The sequence below is a fragment of the Xenopus laevis genome, chromosome 9_10S (genome assembly GCF_017654675.1).
Source record: "Xenopus laevis strain J_2021 chromosome 9_10S, Xenopus_laevis_v10.1, whole genome shotgun sequence".
Taxonomy (NCBI): Eukaryota; Metazoa; Chordata; class Amphibia; order Anura; family Pipidae; genus Xenopus; species Xenopus laevis.
Window position 1 is genome coordinate 70,914,458 of NC_054388.1, and position 14,690 is coordinate 70,929,147.

Below are 14,690 nucleotides of genomic sequence, written 5' to 3' on the forward strand. Positions count from 1 at the left end.
TTAAGCCCATTCATTGGTACTGCTGATAGGATTTATCCTGTGGTTTTGCCTGAAGCCTTGTGCTGTTTGTCCGTGTTTATTCTGCTAGTTATCCGGTTTTTGACCTCAGCCTGTTTCCTGACGACGCTCCCATCTGAATCCTGACCTGTGCCTGTTACCCGACTACTCTATTACGCCATACCCCTTCTGCTTGATACCCGGTTTTGACCCTTGCCTGACTGACGATCCTTGCTATCTGCCTGCCTCGACCCAGCCTGTCTGACTATCCTCTCTGCCTCATCCTTGCCTGTAACCGTGATCCTCGGCCCAAAAGACTCTAGATACTTGCCGTGCCCCATTGCCTGCCAGAACTCTAGCCTTGCCCACTCATAAGTCCAGGTGGCACCCCAGTAGGCGGAGGGCCTTCCCGAAGCCCAAAAGTGGTCACACATACTGGTGAAGAGAGCTCTGACCACGGTGCTTGGCTCTAGTTCTGGTATTGGGTGCCGGCCATGACAAACACCCTTGTTTAATAGCCCTCACTAAGAGGATAGTAAAAAGTTGATTGGCATAATGAAATGGAAGAGGAGCAGTCCCCTAACTACTCCTTTAACAGCAAAACAAATTGTAAACATTTAGCATGGGCCATACGGTAATGACATTTCAGTTGGAGAGATTATATGATGAGTTAAAGTAACAGTGCATAAAATCTACAGTCAACAATGGTGTTGGAAATATTCAGTGTGCATGTGTGATACTCTGCAGTTGTTGACTTGCACAGGAAGGGTCACTGACCCCCCCCCCCTTACTTCTCCACAGACATGCCATCCCCTCTGGTTTAACCTATTCTGCTCCTAAATTATTTGATCGTGTTGCATATTGATGAACTAGTATGGTGCAGTGCAGCCCAACTACGTAGAATATACCAATCTGTACGGGTCACTGTATACAATGGAAATGAGCAAATAACTCCCTATCTCAGTGTACAACCCCACCTTAGATGTAGTTATGCAATTCAAAAGCTAAATCGACCATTTAATTATTTTGCTTATCTAGATAATATGTTGCAGCTCTACTGGTATAGGTATGAGACCTGTTTTCCAGAATGCTCGGGACCTGGGATTTTCTGGATAATGGATCTTTCCACAATTTGGATCTTCATAGGTTAAGTCTACTAGAAAACCATGTAAATAAACCCAATAGGCTGGTTTTGCTTCCAATAAGGATTAATTATATCTTACTTTGGATCAAGAACAAGATACGTATTATTACTGAGAAAAACTAAATTATTTTAAAAAATCTAGATTATTTGGATAAAATTAAATCTATGGGAGATGGTCTTTCTGTGATTCAGAAATTTCTGAATAACGGGTTTGCGGATAAGAGACCATATCTATACCTATACGTAAATACTGTAAAAAACTGTACTGTAAATATTTTATATTTTTATATGTTTAAACACATATCCAATAATAAAATGGTATTACTTAAATGTAACAAAGAGACAGAAATTGGGGGAAAGATATGGAAGGGGAAGGGGAGAACAAGGAGACAAGTTAAGGATAGAGGGGTGGTGAAATTCAGGGCGCAATTCAAGGGCATGGGAAGCAAAAAAGTAGTGTCAGAGAAGAAATTAATGGACACAGTGAACATGGACAAACGGGAAAGAAATTGGAGAAATAAGAAGCGAGATGAATGGCTGAGGTGAAGAGACTGATGAGAATATATGAGGAATGGAAAGAAATTAAATGGTGAAGGAGGGGAGAAAGGCAAAAAAACAATACAGGAGGAATATGAACAAGACTGAAATAAGACCAATGATAATTAATAGAGTGAGAGAAAATACATACAAAATATGCTTATATCTGGAGATGAACAGTAATACATTTTAAGGAAGGGAGATACCTGTAGAATATATTTGGGGGAGAAGAAGGAATAATAGGAAAGAGAAAGTAAAAGCCTAAATAGGTAGGGAGAAGGAGGGAATATGTGAGAGTAATGGAGAAAGAGAGAGGCAAAGATCCCTGTAACCAAATTAAACGTTTTCTCCATCTCAGATTACTTAGTCATTTATTCAAACCTGACTGTGGCTTGAAAAATACCTGTTCAGCTGCTGCTCATCCAAAGTATAACATTCATCAAAAAACAGCACCATTGCTCTTGTTTTAATCATTTTATTCTACAAATAATAAACAATGCACCAATCCCATAGGAATTGCATACGGTCCAGAAAAAAAAAAAACATATTAAAGAAGAAATGCAATATTTTCACCAAAAGTATCACTTCAGATGAACCTGTGTGCTCTGAGCCTCCAGTGTGCAGTACATTATAGCATAGACATGATTACAAACAAGATGACAGCACAAAATCAATTCCATGTGACCCAGCAATACACTTGAAACAGCGCTTATAATTTGCACTGAATTAACATGCGATATCTATGACGCTATCCACCGATTCTATTATAAGGTTGCCATTGGTTGCGACTACTGCATTAAAGGGACAATTGAGTATAACCCACACGCAATTCAATCACCATTAATAGGTGCAATAGAACCTGTTAGAACATATTTTGGAAAGAAGGTTTTAGTTATTCAAATATTTTGTCTAAAATAACGACGCAAAATAAAAGGACAAAGTGCAAATATGTTTATGATAGTCAAGCAGCATTTATTTGGAAAAAGAATCATTACTGATGACTTTTGTAGAATTTTGCAGAAATAGAATGGAATCTACCAAAAAAAAGAAACCATTGCAAGAATATTTTGTTTAGAATTAGTGTGTGTTTTTGTCTCTAAGGCAACACAACTTTCTAAGCACTTTGTTGCTGGTTTAAATCAGTTAAACGTATTTCGTATAAATTAGATATAATTCTACTTTCCTTAAGTATAACAAAAAATTGATGGAGCTGTTTTTTTCATAAAATAGGAACATTTACATTATAAAAAGTTCATTACAAATCCTGTACAAAAAAAAATCACAAGAAAATGATTCGGCATGGGTACAATAACAAGTAGGAAAATGTCGGTTGAAAAATATATTTCTATATATATATTTCTTTAATTGGCCCACTATTCGTTGAAAAAAAATTGCATAGATCCTAATTATTGCTTGTGATTATTGTTTTTTTTTTATTATTATATATATCTGGTTCAGATAAATAACACGTTCCCGAATTTAAGGAGTGGCAATCGGATAGAGGTGGGAAATAATACATTAGGTGGAACTGCAGGTCCCCATAGTAAAGACAGATAAAGTTTCTTACACCAGAGTGGGGCATTTGCACTTCTACTACCCAAGTGTCTGCCCTTTGTAAACAAGACAGTCCTGGCAATGCACAGATAAATTCGTTTGATCTTCCAAGGGTTAATCGTGAAAGATGGCATTTAGCTGGGCACTCATGACTCTTTCGTGGTGGGAGTGACCGTCATAGGACATGATGGTGTCTATTGGGATTTCACAACGTGGTGCTCCAGTGGAGAACAATGATCCGTGGCCCTGGGATATAGTGGCTGCAGGATAGTGCATAGTGAACATGTAGTTTTTATCATACTCCGAAGAAGGCTCGTGTTTAAAAGTAAAGTTCCCATTAACACTAAGGGGTGGGCTCAGAGGACCATCGAATGACGGACTGGTACAGTCAGTGACGGTGCTGCTGTCAAAGAAGGGCTCCAGGGCCGCCCCATAGGAGTGAGGCTTGACGTGGAATACATGGGAGCTGTCCATGGTACCATAGGGAGGACTGGGAAGACCAGGGGACTGATAGGGATAGGGGTGCAGAGGGAAGGAAGAGCTCGCTACTTGCATATGCGACGGCACATCCTGACTCTGCTCAGGAAGGAAAGTTCTGGGGTTCAGCTGCAGACACCCCGCTACTAGATTGGTGGTGGGCTGCGACAAACCTTTGCAGAGAGTTTGTACAAAGGACACCAGGTCTGGACTTTTGCCCGACCTTAAAATCTCAGAAAGAGCCCAGATGTAGTTCTTAGCCAGGCGAAGAGTTTCAATCTTAGACAACTTTTGTGTTTTGGAGTAGCAGGGCACAACTTTGCGCAGAGTGTCCAGGGCGTCGTTGAGTCCGTGCATGCGATTCCTCTCCCTGGCGTTTGCCTTCATGCGTCTCACTTTAAATCGCTCCACCCGGGCTTTGGTCATTTTTTTCTTTTTCGGTCCTCGTCTTTTGGGTTTCTGGTCATCATCCTCATCATCCTCATCATCATCGTCCTCGTCCTCCTCGTCCCCTTCATCCTCTTCCATGTTCTCCTCTTCATTTGGATTCTTGAGTGAGTCTTCATCGTCTTCTTTTATGACACTCTCCATCTCGCCCTCCTTTTTCTCTAGATCGTGTTCACCCTGAGAGCTCAGGCATTCTTGCACCCATCCTCTGGAGCCTGGGGTCTCGGCCAGGATCAGCCCATTCTCTCCATACGATTTGGTCATTTTTAGATCTGGATTAGGAGAGAAGTATTAGTGAAATCAGTGGCCAGATATAGCAGCATTGATGTATGTTTATATCTATGCCCACCCTCTTTGCACCACAAATAGTGAAATATTCCGATAGCAGTGCAATAAGATCGCACACTGTTATGCAACTGGGAGACCATAAGAAGATTAGGAGAACATAACTTGCCTTATTAAAGACATTAAGCTGAGCAGAATGAAAGGAAATAAAAGATGTGATATTTAGAGATGCTGATGATATGATTTGTACATCTTTCCCACAATCATGCTTTATAAAGACATGAATAGAGATTAATGGAGGAGCAGAAGCGCCTTGTGCAAAAGGGATCAGGTGCGACTTCTCTTCATTACTGACAACAATCCCATGTCAAGTCCCCTTTTCAGTAGTGTCATCTGATAAACATATATATATATATAACATAGGGAAGGAACACCTGCTATTTTGCTGTTCAGATGGAACTGACTCCCTGTTGCCTATCTCCTGGGTAGCAGTTCAGCCTCCTCTGCCTTAGAATAAATCCCTCCATGTCTCTGATGCTTTGTACCAAGCGTCTATTCCGCCCACAGAAAAGTTTGTGAGCAAAGGTGCGTCGCACAGAAGTGTAGCGAATTTACTAAATTGCGACTATGCTCAACCCCTTGATAGCGATGGGATGAACTGGATCCGTGTGAAATGCACAAATACCATGGGTGTAAATGCAACATAGAATGTATAAACATAAACATAAAATCCCAGCGAAAAAAATGATTGGAATAAATAATGTTGTAGTAAATCCGAGTAGTATGAGAAAAGGCATTGGCACACATAATATATATAATAATAGCAGAGAGGGTACCTACCTTGCTTGTAGTTCTCCTTGGCAGTGACTGTCTCATACCCCTCAGTTACTCAGAGTAGTGTTTCTGCGGAGAGCTGGGGCTATAATTATTATTTATTTCTGGGGGGCTGTGAAGAGACTCTCGGGTTTTATAGCGGGTCCCGTGACACTAATAGACAAGTGACAGGGAGGAGGAGGAGGGAAGAGCTTATGGCATTCCCTGGCAGGTGGTTCTGCGCATGCGCCCATCCTTTAGCTTTCCCCGGCACACGCGCCATATGGTCACTAAGAGAGAGGCAACGGTCCGGGAGTCACGTGATCCAACCCCCCTTGCCCATCCATTTGTATTCAGCGCCGCTCTGTGTTCCATCCCTTTGTGGCCAGGGGAAAAGAAGTGGCCATCTGTCGCCAGTTGCTGCCTATGCGAACCTGTTTGTACCCGCAGGACAGGGTTAACCCATTCGTGGCCTCTGCCCAGGGTGATGCGGCAGAAGGAGACTACTAGTGAGACCCCCTACTCTTGTATGTTGCCCTGGTGTCTGGATTCCTACACTTTCTTCAGTGTTTATGGTTCTGGTTAGCAGGGCTAATCCCAGTCTCCTGATACCATATAGAGCCTTCTGAGAGTAAAGCAAAGTACCCTAAAATCTATCAGCCCCCCAGAGAAATAGCGCTTAGGGCGGGGTACTGACTCAGCTGCTCCAGGAGCCCCCACATTACTCGAGCTGTCAGTCAAAGCCCGACTTTGCTACTCAATCTCTGCTTACAAAGAAATTCTGCAACAGCCGCAGATGCAGCTACTAACTGTCTACTATACAATCCAACTAGTATATATTTGTATATGTGTGTGTCTTGTGACCAAGTTACTGATACATTTGTCCCTTATTATCCATATTATCTATTTTATTAGAAATACTCTCTGTGGAGCTGGAGAACTGAGATGCAAATATTGCTATGAATGTGTCTCTCCTTAGTTCTATTCAGGTTCCCCAGGGGAGTTCTGCCTGAGTCTGTCAAGGTTTCTCCTTCTGCCTTTGGAGCAAACGTTCATTTATTCCCCCTGCACTTACCTGATCACTATAGCCCTGTATATTAATATCAGATCTCCCACAGACCCTAATATATTTTTTTTCCTACTGCCTGTAATTAATCACGAAACGCAAGAAATTTAAGAAGGCATCAAGTCTAGAATTCCATCATATTCTCTTTAAAGCAAGGTCATTCCAGCTACATTTGTTATATCCTACTAGTGATAGGAATTCACAGAAAATAAATGTGCTTGGGGGGGGGGGGTTAGTAAGTGCAATTCTTATTATAAATGTGTTTTTAGTTGTGGTTTGGAGAGTTCCAAAAAAACAGAAGGATGAATATATTTCCTTTTATTATTCTAACACCAGACAACCAGGTTTATTTCAATGGCAAAGCAATATGAAACGCATTATACTGATTCTTATCACGTTGTCTATTTTCAGTAGTTTGTATATGAGTATGTGCTGGGACAGAGGGAGCTAAAGTTCTGCTCGGTTAATCGCAGCGACTGCTTTTCAATGCCTTGCAGTTACAAGGTCAATTTATTTTTGTGAATATCCTCTTCTAAGGGACCTATATCAGATGGGCAACGTAGCCTTGGTTTTCATCAGAAATCATTTGCCATTTGGCCTCTGGATGCTCTAAAAATCCGGATTTTGCCAGGAAATGTTTCCAACACAGCGACAGATGCAAGATGCGACTCCTTCATTATTTCAAATCACTGCAATTGTTTACAGCTACCAAACAACAGCGATGTATCTACACTGATAAAACTCTATTTACTCAGGGAATATGGGAGAAGGAAACAGTTACAGATTAAATGATAGACCTGGCAAAAACATAGGCACCGAGAAATTGTATCACAGATTTTGCAGTCGATTGCTGTGCGATTAGTTCATCCATTATCATGATGTCATATTTAATAGCACTTCTTAGTATTGATCTTTATTCATATTCGTGTTCTACTTTATCTTCCCTTCCAAGATTTAGTTTGCGAGTAGAAAATCTCCTTTTCCAGCTACTTCTGCTCCCCTTATTATTATTATTATTGATTTGCCAAGCAGTATTTCAGCTCATATTTAAGCTGCACTTAAAGTTAAACCTTTTATGGGGATTAGGGGACACAAATGTGCCCTTTTCTAGTGTATTAAAGTGGCAAATAGAATCCTTGTGCAAATGTGACTACCTTAGCATGCATTAGGCTATGATATATATTCATAGGAAGATTACAAAGAACTCAGTTCAGTGCAGTATATTAATATCCTTCCCAGGCTCCAATCAGGTTATCTCCTTATGAGCAATACTTTGCCTTTTTACGAATTAATGCAAAGGCTGTGTTATTAATGTGAATATTATGACTATTATGATTAACTCATCATCTTTCAAGTGGCACTGCCTTCAGAAACAAAGTCTTGAATGTTTTATAGAAGAGCCAAATTCCATATGATACCCCAGCAGCCATGAGATCCCTATGGAATCTGGTGCAGCGCAGGGAAGAATGATCATATACAACTGATAGCATTCAGACATGTAGCTGAAATCGGCCCATTTCCCAGAAAACTGCTCACAAGGGACTTGACAGAGCGATGGACAGATGGACTAGGCAGGTAGTAGATATGGAAGTGACTCTTAGCAACACCAGGTCTGGGGCAAAGGCTACAGCAGACTCGCGTTTCTATGTCAGGGCACTTTTTAACCTCTTTGCTTTTGGCATGGACAGTCAATTATAAATCGAAAGAATCTCCACGAATACTTAAATTAGTATTAGCTGATTTAAATGACCATTTATTGCCAGGCAGCTAAACAAATGCACGTACATTATAATCAGTACATTACTATATAAAGAATCGACTTATTAATATTATAAAATATAGCTATAGCTGTAACATTAACATGATCCAAGCAAGTTTTCCTTGATCAACTATCTGTAGAAAGTTAGATGTGACAGCACAAACATACACAGACAACACACGATGGCTGGGGGGGGGGGATACCAAGACTTACACTTTTAGTGATGTATCGGGTCATTGTGAAATAACACACGTGCTTTGCTCACAGTGATTATTAAAAACTGCCTAAACAGAGTCGGTTGCCTTCTGTTTAGAGAATAGCAGGTTAAATCCGAGCTGAGCCTCTGTAATTGCTCATTTTGGGCAGTGAGTGCTGTGAGTTCTTTATGCTTTGTTCCTGGTGTCTGAGGAGGCTGTAAGTTGGTTTATCTCTGGTTGGGGGATAGGATCCCAAAGCCATCCTAAAGCTGAGCCTCCTTAATTAATACATGTGGGCTGTGAGTGCAGTGAGCTTGCCCTCTCCATGACAGGGCTATGCCATTCTATAGTGAATGGGGGCTCCCCCCTTGCCCAATGAGGCCCCTGTCACCCTCTCCATCCTGACTGCTGCTGGCCAGAGAGAGGCACGCGAGCCGCACACGCACCAAACAAAAGCCTCTTTTCTGGCTGGATGAGCAGCCCCAGGGGGCACACACACAATCACATACACACTCACATACACACTCACACACGCACACTGGATTAAGCCCAACCGACCCAAACCATCTCAATCCTTTCTAAGACCCCCTCCCCAAATGATCCCAACTGACTACTGGAGGCAACCTGCCATTTATTTATCCCTAGAGTCCAGATGATTATGGAAGCCCCAGCCATTTATTCATCCATATAACAGTCCTGTAGGCTAACATGGGGCTTCAGCCCTCTCTAATCCCCAGGCAAATCCTACATCTCTGGACAATGGGGAAGGGACTAATTAAGTATAATCCACGTGAACTCCTTGCCTGGCCTAGACGTCTAATTGCTTTCTTATATGGGCTCAATTAAAGCACATCTATTTTAAACTATTTAAAATACAATCATATAAAATGGCTAGGATGGTGATACCCCCAAGTGGAGCTCAATAACTCCCTTATATGAAGAAATACTGCGTGTTGTATCACCCTAAGGACATGCCCTGGGTATTTTGGAGGGATTTCTATAATACTGTGTGTGTTTGTATCTGCTGGGATTAACTCATTCAGATTCAACATAATACAATGATGTCCCTTACGACACCCATTTCAAATCAGCTCTCTCACGATGCATGAAATCATCCCATAATAAATCAGTTATTAAAATGTACAGGACGGGGAGAGGCCATGTAAATCTCCAGGGCATGTGGCATTATCTTAATTAATTTAATTGATTCACATTGCACCTGCGAGAGAGAGGCTGAACAAAAATCTTGAAATTGCTTAAAACTATTATGTGGGGCTTTTTTTTGGGGGGGGGTAATTTATTTATTTTTATGAGCACGCTTGTTGTAAAACCCAATAAACACAAGAGGCAAATCAGTAAATATGGGGAACCAGGGAGCGCTGGCGTCATGAAACACTCCTATACTATTCAGCAGGAGGAAACGGTCGCAAGAGTCGCGAATAGGTCGGTTCCATTGGTTAAATTTACCCTCTCTCCGTCCGTGGTCTTTCTATTGTCAGGAGCAAAACTGATTGACCTGAGACGGCTAAATTGCACAAACAGGACATTTATTTATAAGCAGGGGTTTGCCTGCAGTTTATCACCGGTCCAGCAAAATGATTTACTGTACAACTATTCTTGTGGCCCTGCATGATTGAATTAATAAAAATAAAAATGTTATTTACTCAATGCACACCTATTTAGAATTGAAAAAAAGTCAAGGAGGCAATTGTATGTTAATATATAATGCTCTTTAAATAGTAAAGAAAATTAACAAACAGGAGTTTTACAATACATGTATGGGATCCATTATCCAGAAAGCTAGTAATTACAGAATGGTCCAGCAAGGCCCAAAATGTTGCCTTCTTTTTGTCTACTGTATGTTTGAGCCAATAAAATCACCATGATGCAAAGCTGATTCGTGGTAACAGTGCGCTGCATTTCCTTGGACTTTGCATATCATTTCTGACCTGTGGCAGGATGGGTAATATACAAATAATATGTAATATATAATATGTTGTTTGGTGCCTGTGCCCTCAAAGTATATATTGTATTATTGAAATAATATATCAGCTTCCTCTGTCAATATCACTCATAGAGACCAATGAAACAGAGCCCCAATGGCCTTGTGGATTTTCTAAATCTTGCAACAAAAAAGTAGTGTATTTTTTTTGTTGTTGCAAGATTTAGAAAATCCACAACTGGTATAGCTAGTATGCTCAGGTACAGGCACTGTAACTACCATCAGTTTATTATCAGCGTTATGTCCAGGACTTTTTAAGAAATCTGAGTGGTTCATATGGTCCATGCCCAACAGGATTTCTCAACTGTGCCAAATTACATCTGACTGATACTTGTTTAGATGTGTCATCTGTCCCCATACATTGGTCAATAATCTGCTGACTTTGTCCCCAGTCATGGTCATGGTCATAGTCATGGTCCACCCACATATGGGCAGTTTATCTGATCTATACAGTGTCCCTGTAAATTTAACATAGCGCTGTCTAAGCAGCTTTACAATTTGCATCTTACAGTGGTTTTTAATTCTTATTTAAAGGGGTTGGCCACCTTTAAGTTAACCTTTAGTATGTTATAGCCTAGCCAATGCTAAGAAACTTTTCAATTGGTCTACAATTTTTATTTTTTAGAGTTTTTGAATGATTTTCTGCTTTCAAACGGCTGTCACTTACCCCATCTTAAACAATTGCTCTCTAAGGCTACACATTTATTGTTATTGCTACTTTTTATAACTCATCTTTCTAGTCAGACCCTCACCTATTCATTTTCCAGTCTCTTATTCATATCAGTGCATGGTTGCTAGGGTAATTCAGACCCTAGCAACTGAATTGCTGACATTGCAAACTGGTGAGCTGCTGAATAAAAAGCGAAATAACTCAAAAACCACAAATAATGTAAAATGAAAACCAGTTACATATTGTGTCAGAATATCACTCTTTACATCATACTTAATGTTAACTCAAAGGTTAACAGCCCATTAAAGCAGAATCAGTCCGTGTCTTTGATTTTTCCTGCACTTTTGGTTCACATGTATTATTGAAACATCAGACTATAAGTTACAGTAGCAGCTAACGTGCCTGCTAAACAACAGAAAAACTGGTTTGCAAATTTACATTGGCTCAAATCCATCACTACATGAGTGCAACCTGAGGCTAGGTTCTCACCTGTGCGATTGTGGACCCCTGCCTTCTTATATGCTTGAGGACCCCCATCCACCTCAATCATTTTGATAGTCTTTTTGAAGCTCTCTTGAGTAGGGCCTTCTTTACCTCCTATACTGATCACTCACTTTTGTTTGATAGATACAGTCTTGTATTGTATGGAATAGTGGAATATGCTGGTGCTTTATAAATACAGGCTAATGGTGATAATAATTTTAGTCCTAATTGTTTAATGTGAGCATGAGACTGGTACCTTTAAAAATATGCTGGGTATAATATAACCAGTATATATTGCCTTGTAATAAAGCCCATGCAGCCACATATACTTCCTGTAAGTGTTATCTGGGCTAATGTACTTAACTCAGATTGCATACACACACACACACACACACACAGAGCAGTTTCTAATTACACGTATTCATGGCCTTAGCATGGTGCAGGGTAGATAGGGGCTCACGATGAGTGCACATTGCCTGCTGCAAGTCGTGTTTATTCAGTCATCCTGCCTAACATATGTTCCTGGCTCACTCTGAGAGACAGAGTTACAGGCTTCCCAGTAAAACCGTGAGCTAGGGAACAGTGAAGTAGCTATTTCCTCTGAGTGGGTCATATAGAGACTGAAAGACTGACAGTTCATGCTTGGAAAATTATGTTTATGTAACTTATAAAGATTTATCTGGACTGTTGCTTATTGCCAGACTGATCATCTGAAGTGCTGTATATGTTACAGGCGGTTGAAGGTTAAATCTTTGTATGGGATAAACAACTGGAATATAAATATACAGTAAAGGTATGGTATCTGTTATCCGGAAACACATTATCCAGAAAGCTCTAAATTATGGTTATGTCATCTCCCATAGACTCCATTTTATCCAACCAATCCACATTTTTAAAGATGATTTCCTTTTTCTCTGCAATAATAAAACAGTATTATGTACTTGATCCAACTAAGATATAGTTCATCTTTAATGCCTAGTGGGTTTATTTAACGTTGACATAGTAGACTTAAGGTATGAAGATACAAATTATGGAAAAATCCATTATCCAGAAAACCTCAGGTTCCAAGCATTCTGGATAGCAGAGCCTATTCCTGTACTCATATTTCTTGCAAACAAATTGATCCCCTAATTATAGGCAGCAAACATAGGTACAGTACGGAGTACACAAGGAACTTTGCTAGTTCAGCACCACAGAGGGGACAGCGCCTGTATCACTTCTCTTCCTCTTTACTTTTCAGCCTTTTGCACAACCATCCTCATCAGCGCTAGTTATTTATAAAGCACTGGCAATCCGTTATAATGAACAGTAATTAAGCAAACAAGGGTTACATAATAAAAATAGGATCACGGGACCAAGCTACAAAATAATCCCAGGTCATTTTAATTATGTAATTCTTTCACTGCGATGAACTAAAAAAAAACACAAATATTTAGGTGTAGCCTATTGTCACTGGTAAGCAATTACTTTCAGGTGAAACATTCAGGCCCAGATTTACTAATCAGTTTCTAAAATAATCATCTCTTGTTCACAATAACTCCCGACTGACTGTACTTTGAGCTGTTAATATCAAATGCTAGTAAATCCAGCTTAGACCTGTCTTTATATAGAAAAAAATTGTTTTAGTACAACAGGACCAAGCTCTGACTGTAAGCTTATATGTGTGTGCTTCTGAGCAATGCCGAGTAACTATTTTTAATAATAAAAGTTACTAAACACATTTTTTACATTTTACTCACAATGTATTATTTCCCTTACAGTAAATTGCAGATACCTGTCATTTATAAATTCCCTTGTATTATTAGCACTGTAAATATGGGCTAATAACAACTGCCCAATTTTAGTGAATTGTTTAATCTTTTTACATTTTAAAGGTGATATATAACATAAGTGAAAACTTCTAGGTTATCTAGGTAATGATTAATAATATATGGGCTAAAAGTTTTAATTTTCTTGAAAAAATTACCCCTTTCTTGGAGCTTCCCAGAGATCTCCTATGGTCACTTTCTGTAATTCAAATTAGAGGTGGATGTATTCTAATTGTCCCTGCCAAAAGCACAGTAGGAGGGGACAGCCAATCACAGCCCTGCAGTCACACAAGCAAAGCTTTGGTCAGTCTAACTTCTGATTGGTTCCTATCCTACAGTGCAGTGTGCTGAGTGCTGCAGGCTCCCCTGCACAGCCCTGGAAAGGAGTCAGCAAGAAGTAAAACAGATGGACAGGTGGGATTTTTGGATTCATTTTCAATCAGACTGAAACAAACCTTCTTCTATAAATTTAAGAGTATAATCAACAGTACATTCTCACTTTTACATAACATAAGAAACTGAACATAAAAAAGAAAAAGTAATGCCAGACAATACATTAAATTTTATAAGAAGCATTCCTTTTTTTTATTAACAGAATAAGCATATATAAATAGCTGTGCAATGGAGGGTGACTATTATTAACCTTTTCTTTAAGGGGAGTTTGCCAATGAACATATTAAATCAATAACACAGCATCACTTGTATGGCATGATTCCCATTGGAGCATACTATTGCACAACAAACACTCGTTTTATCGTGCAGTGTTGCTTTAAGAATTAATCTCTGTGACTGTTTTAACCCTTGATAATATATAGGAAAGTGTTTCTAGCTGTGTAGCTGTAGTCAAGTAAAATGAAGATGGAACAACACTGCTATGGAAGTTATACAGTATGTCCTTTTGTTTTGGTTGCATTGTGTCCATAAATAGAGCACTACAAGAAAAGCAGAACAACTGGGTCAAAATGTGGACCTAGGGCATTACAAGGAGACAGGAGCGTTGCATACAAATGTCCCAATGACTTGTCCACTGTTGGCTTGACTAAATATCATGGATAATAATAAGAGCAGCATGGCATTGTCAGGGTTCTCTGCTCTACACAATGCAATTCCTCATTTGCTGCTTATTAGATATGCAGACATAGCAACAGGCCCATGCAATTCTTTCATCCAAGGAGAGCAAACTAGAAGTGAAAGCGTTAAAGGAAAACTATACCCCCAAAATGAATACTTAAGCAACAGATAGTTTATATCAAATTGAATGACATATTAAAGAATCTTACCAAACTGGAATATATATTTACATATATATTGCCCTTTTACATCTCTTGCCTTGAGCCACCATTTCGTGATGGTCTCTGTGCTGCCTCAGAGATCACCTGACCAGAAACACTACAACACTAACTGTAACAGGAAGAAGTGTTGAAGCAAAAGGCAGAACTCTGTATGTTAAT

General features: G+C 39.8%; 1 protein-coding gene across 1 annotated transcript; it reads right to left on the minus strand.

Annotated features, from left to right (window-relative positions):
• Positions 1-2,137: 2,137 nt before the first annotated feature.
• On the minus strand, positions 2,138-5,321 carry neurod1.S (neuronal differentiation 1 S homeolog). The gene is given in 2 exon segments (NM_001092127.1): positions 2,138-4,428; positions 5,282-5,321. A coding segment is annotated over 1 exon segment (1,074 nt). The 5' UTR covers positions 4,421-4,428; positions 5,282-5,321; the 3' UTR covers positions 2,138-3,346.
• Between the last annotated feature and the right edge of the window lie 9,369 nt (positions 5,322-14,690).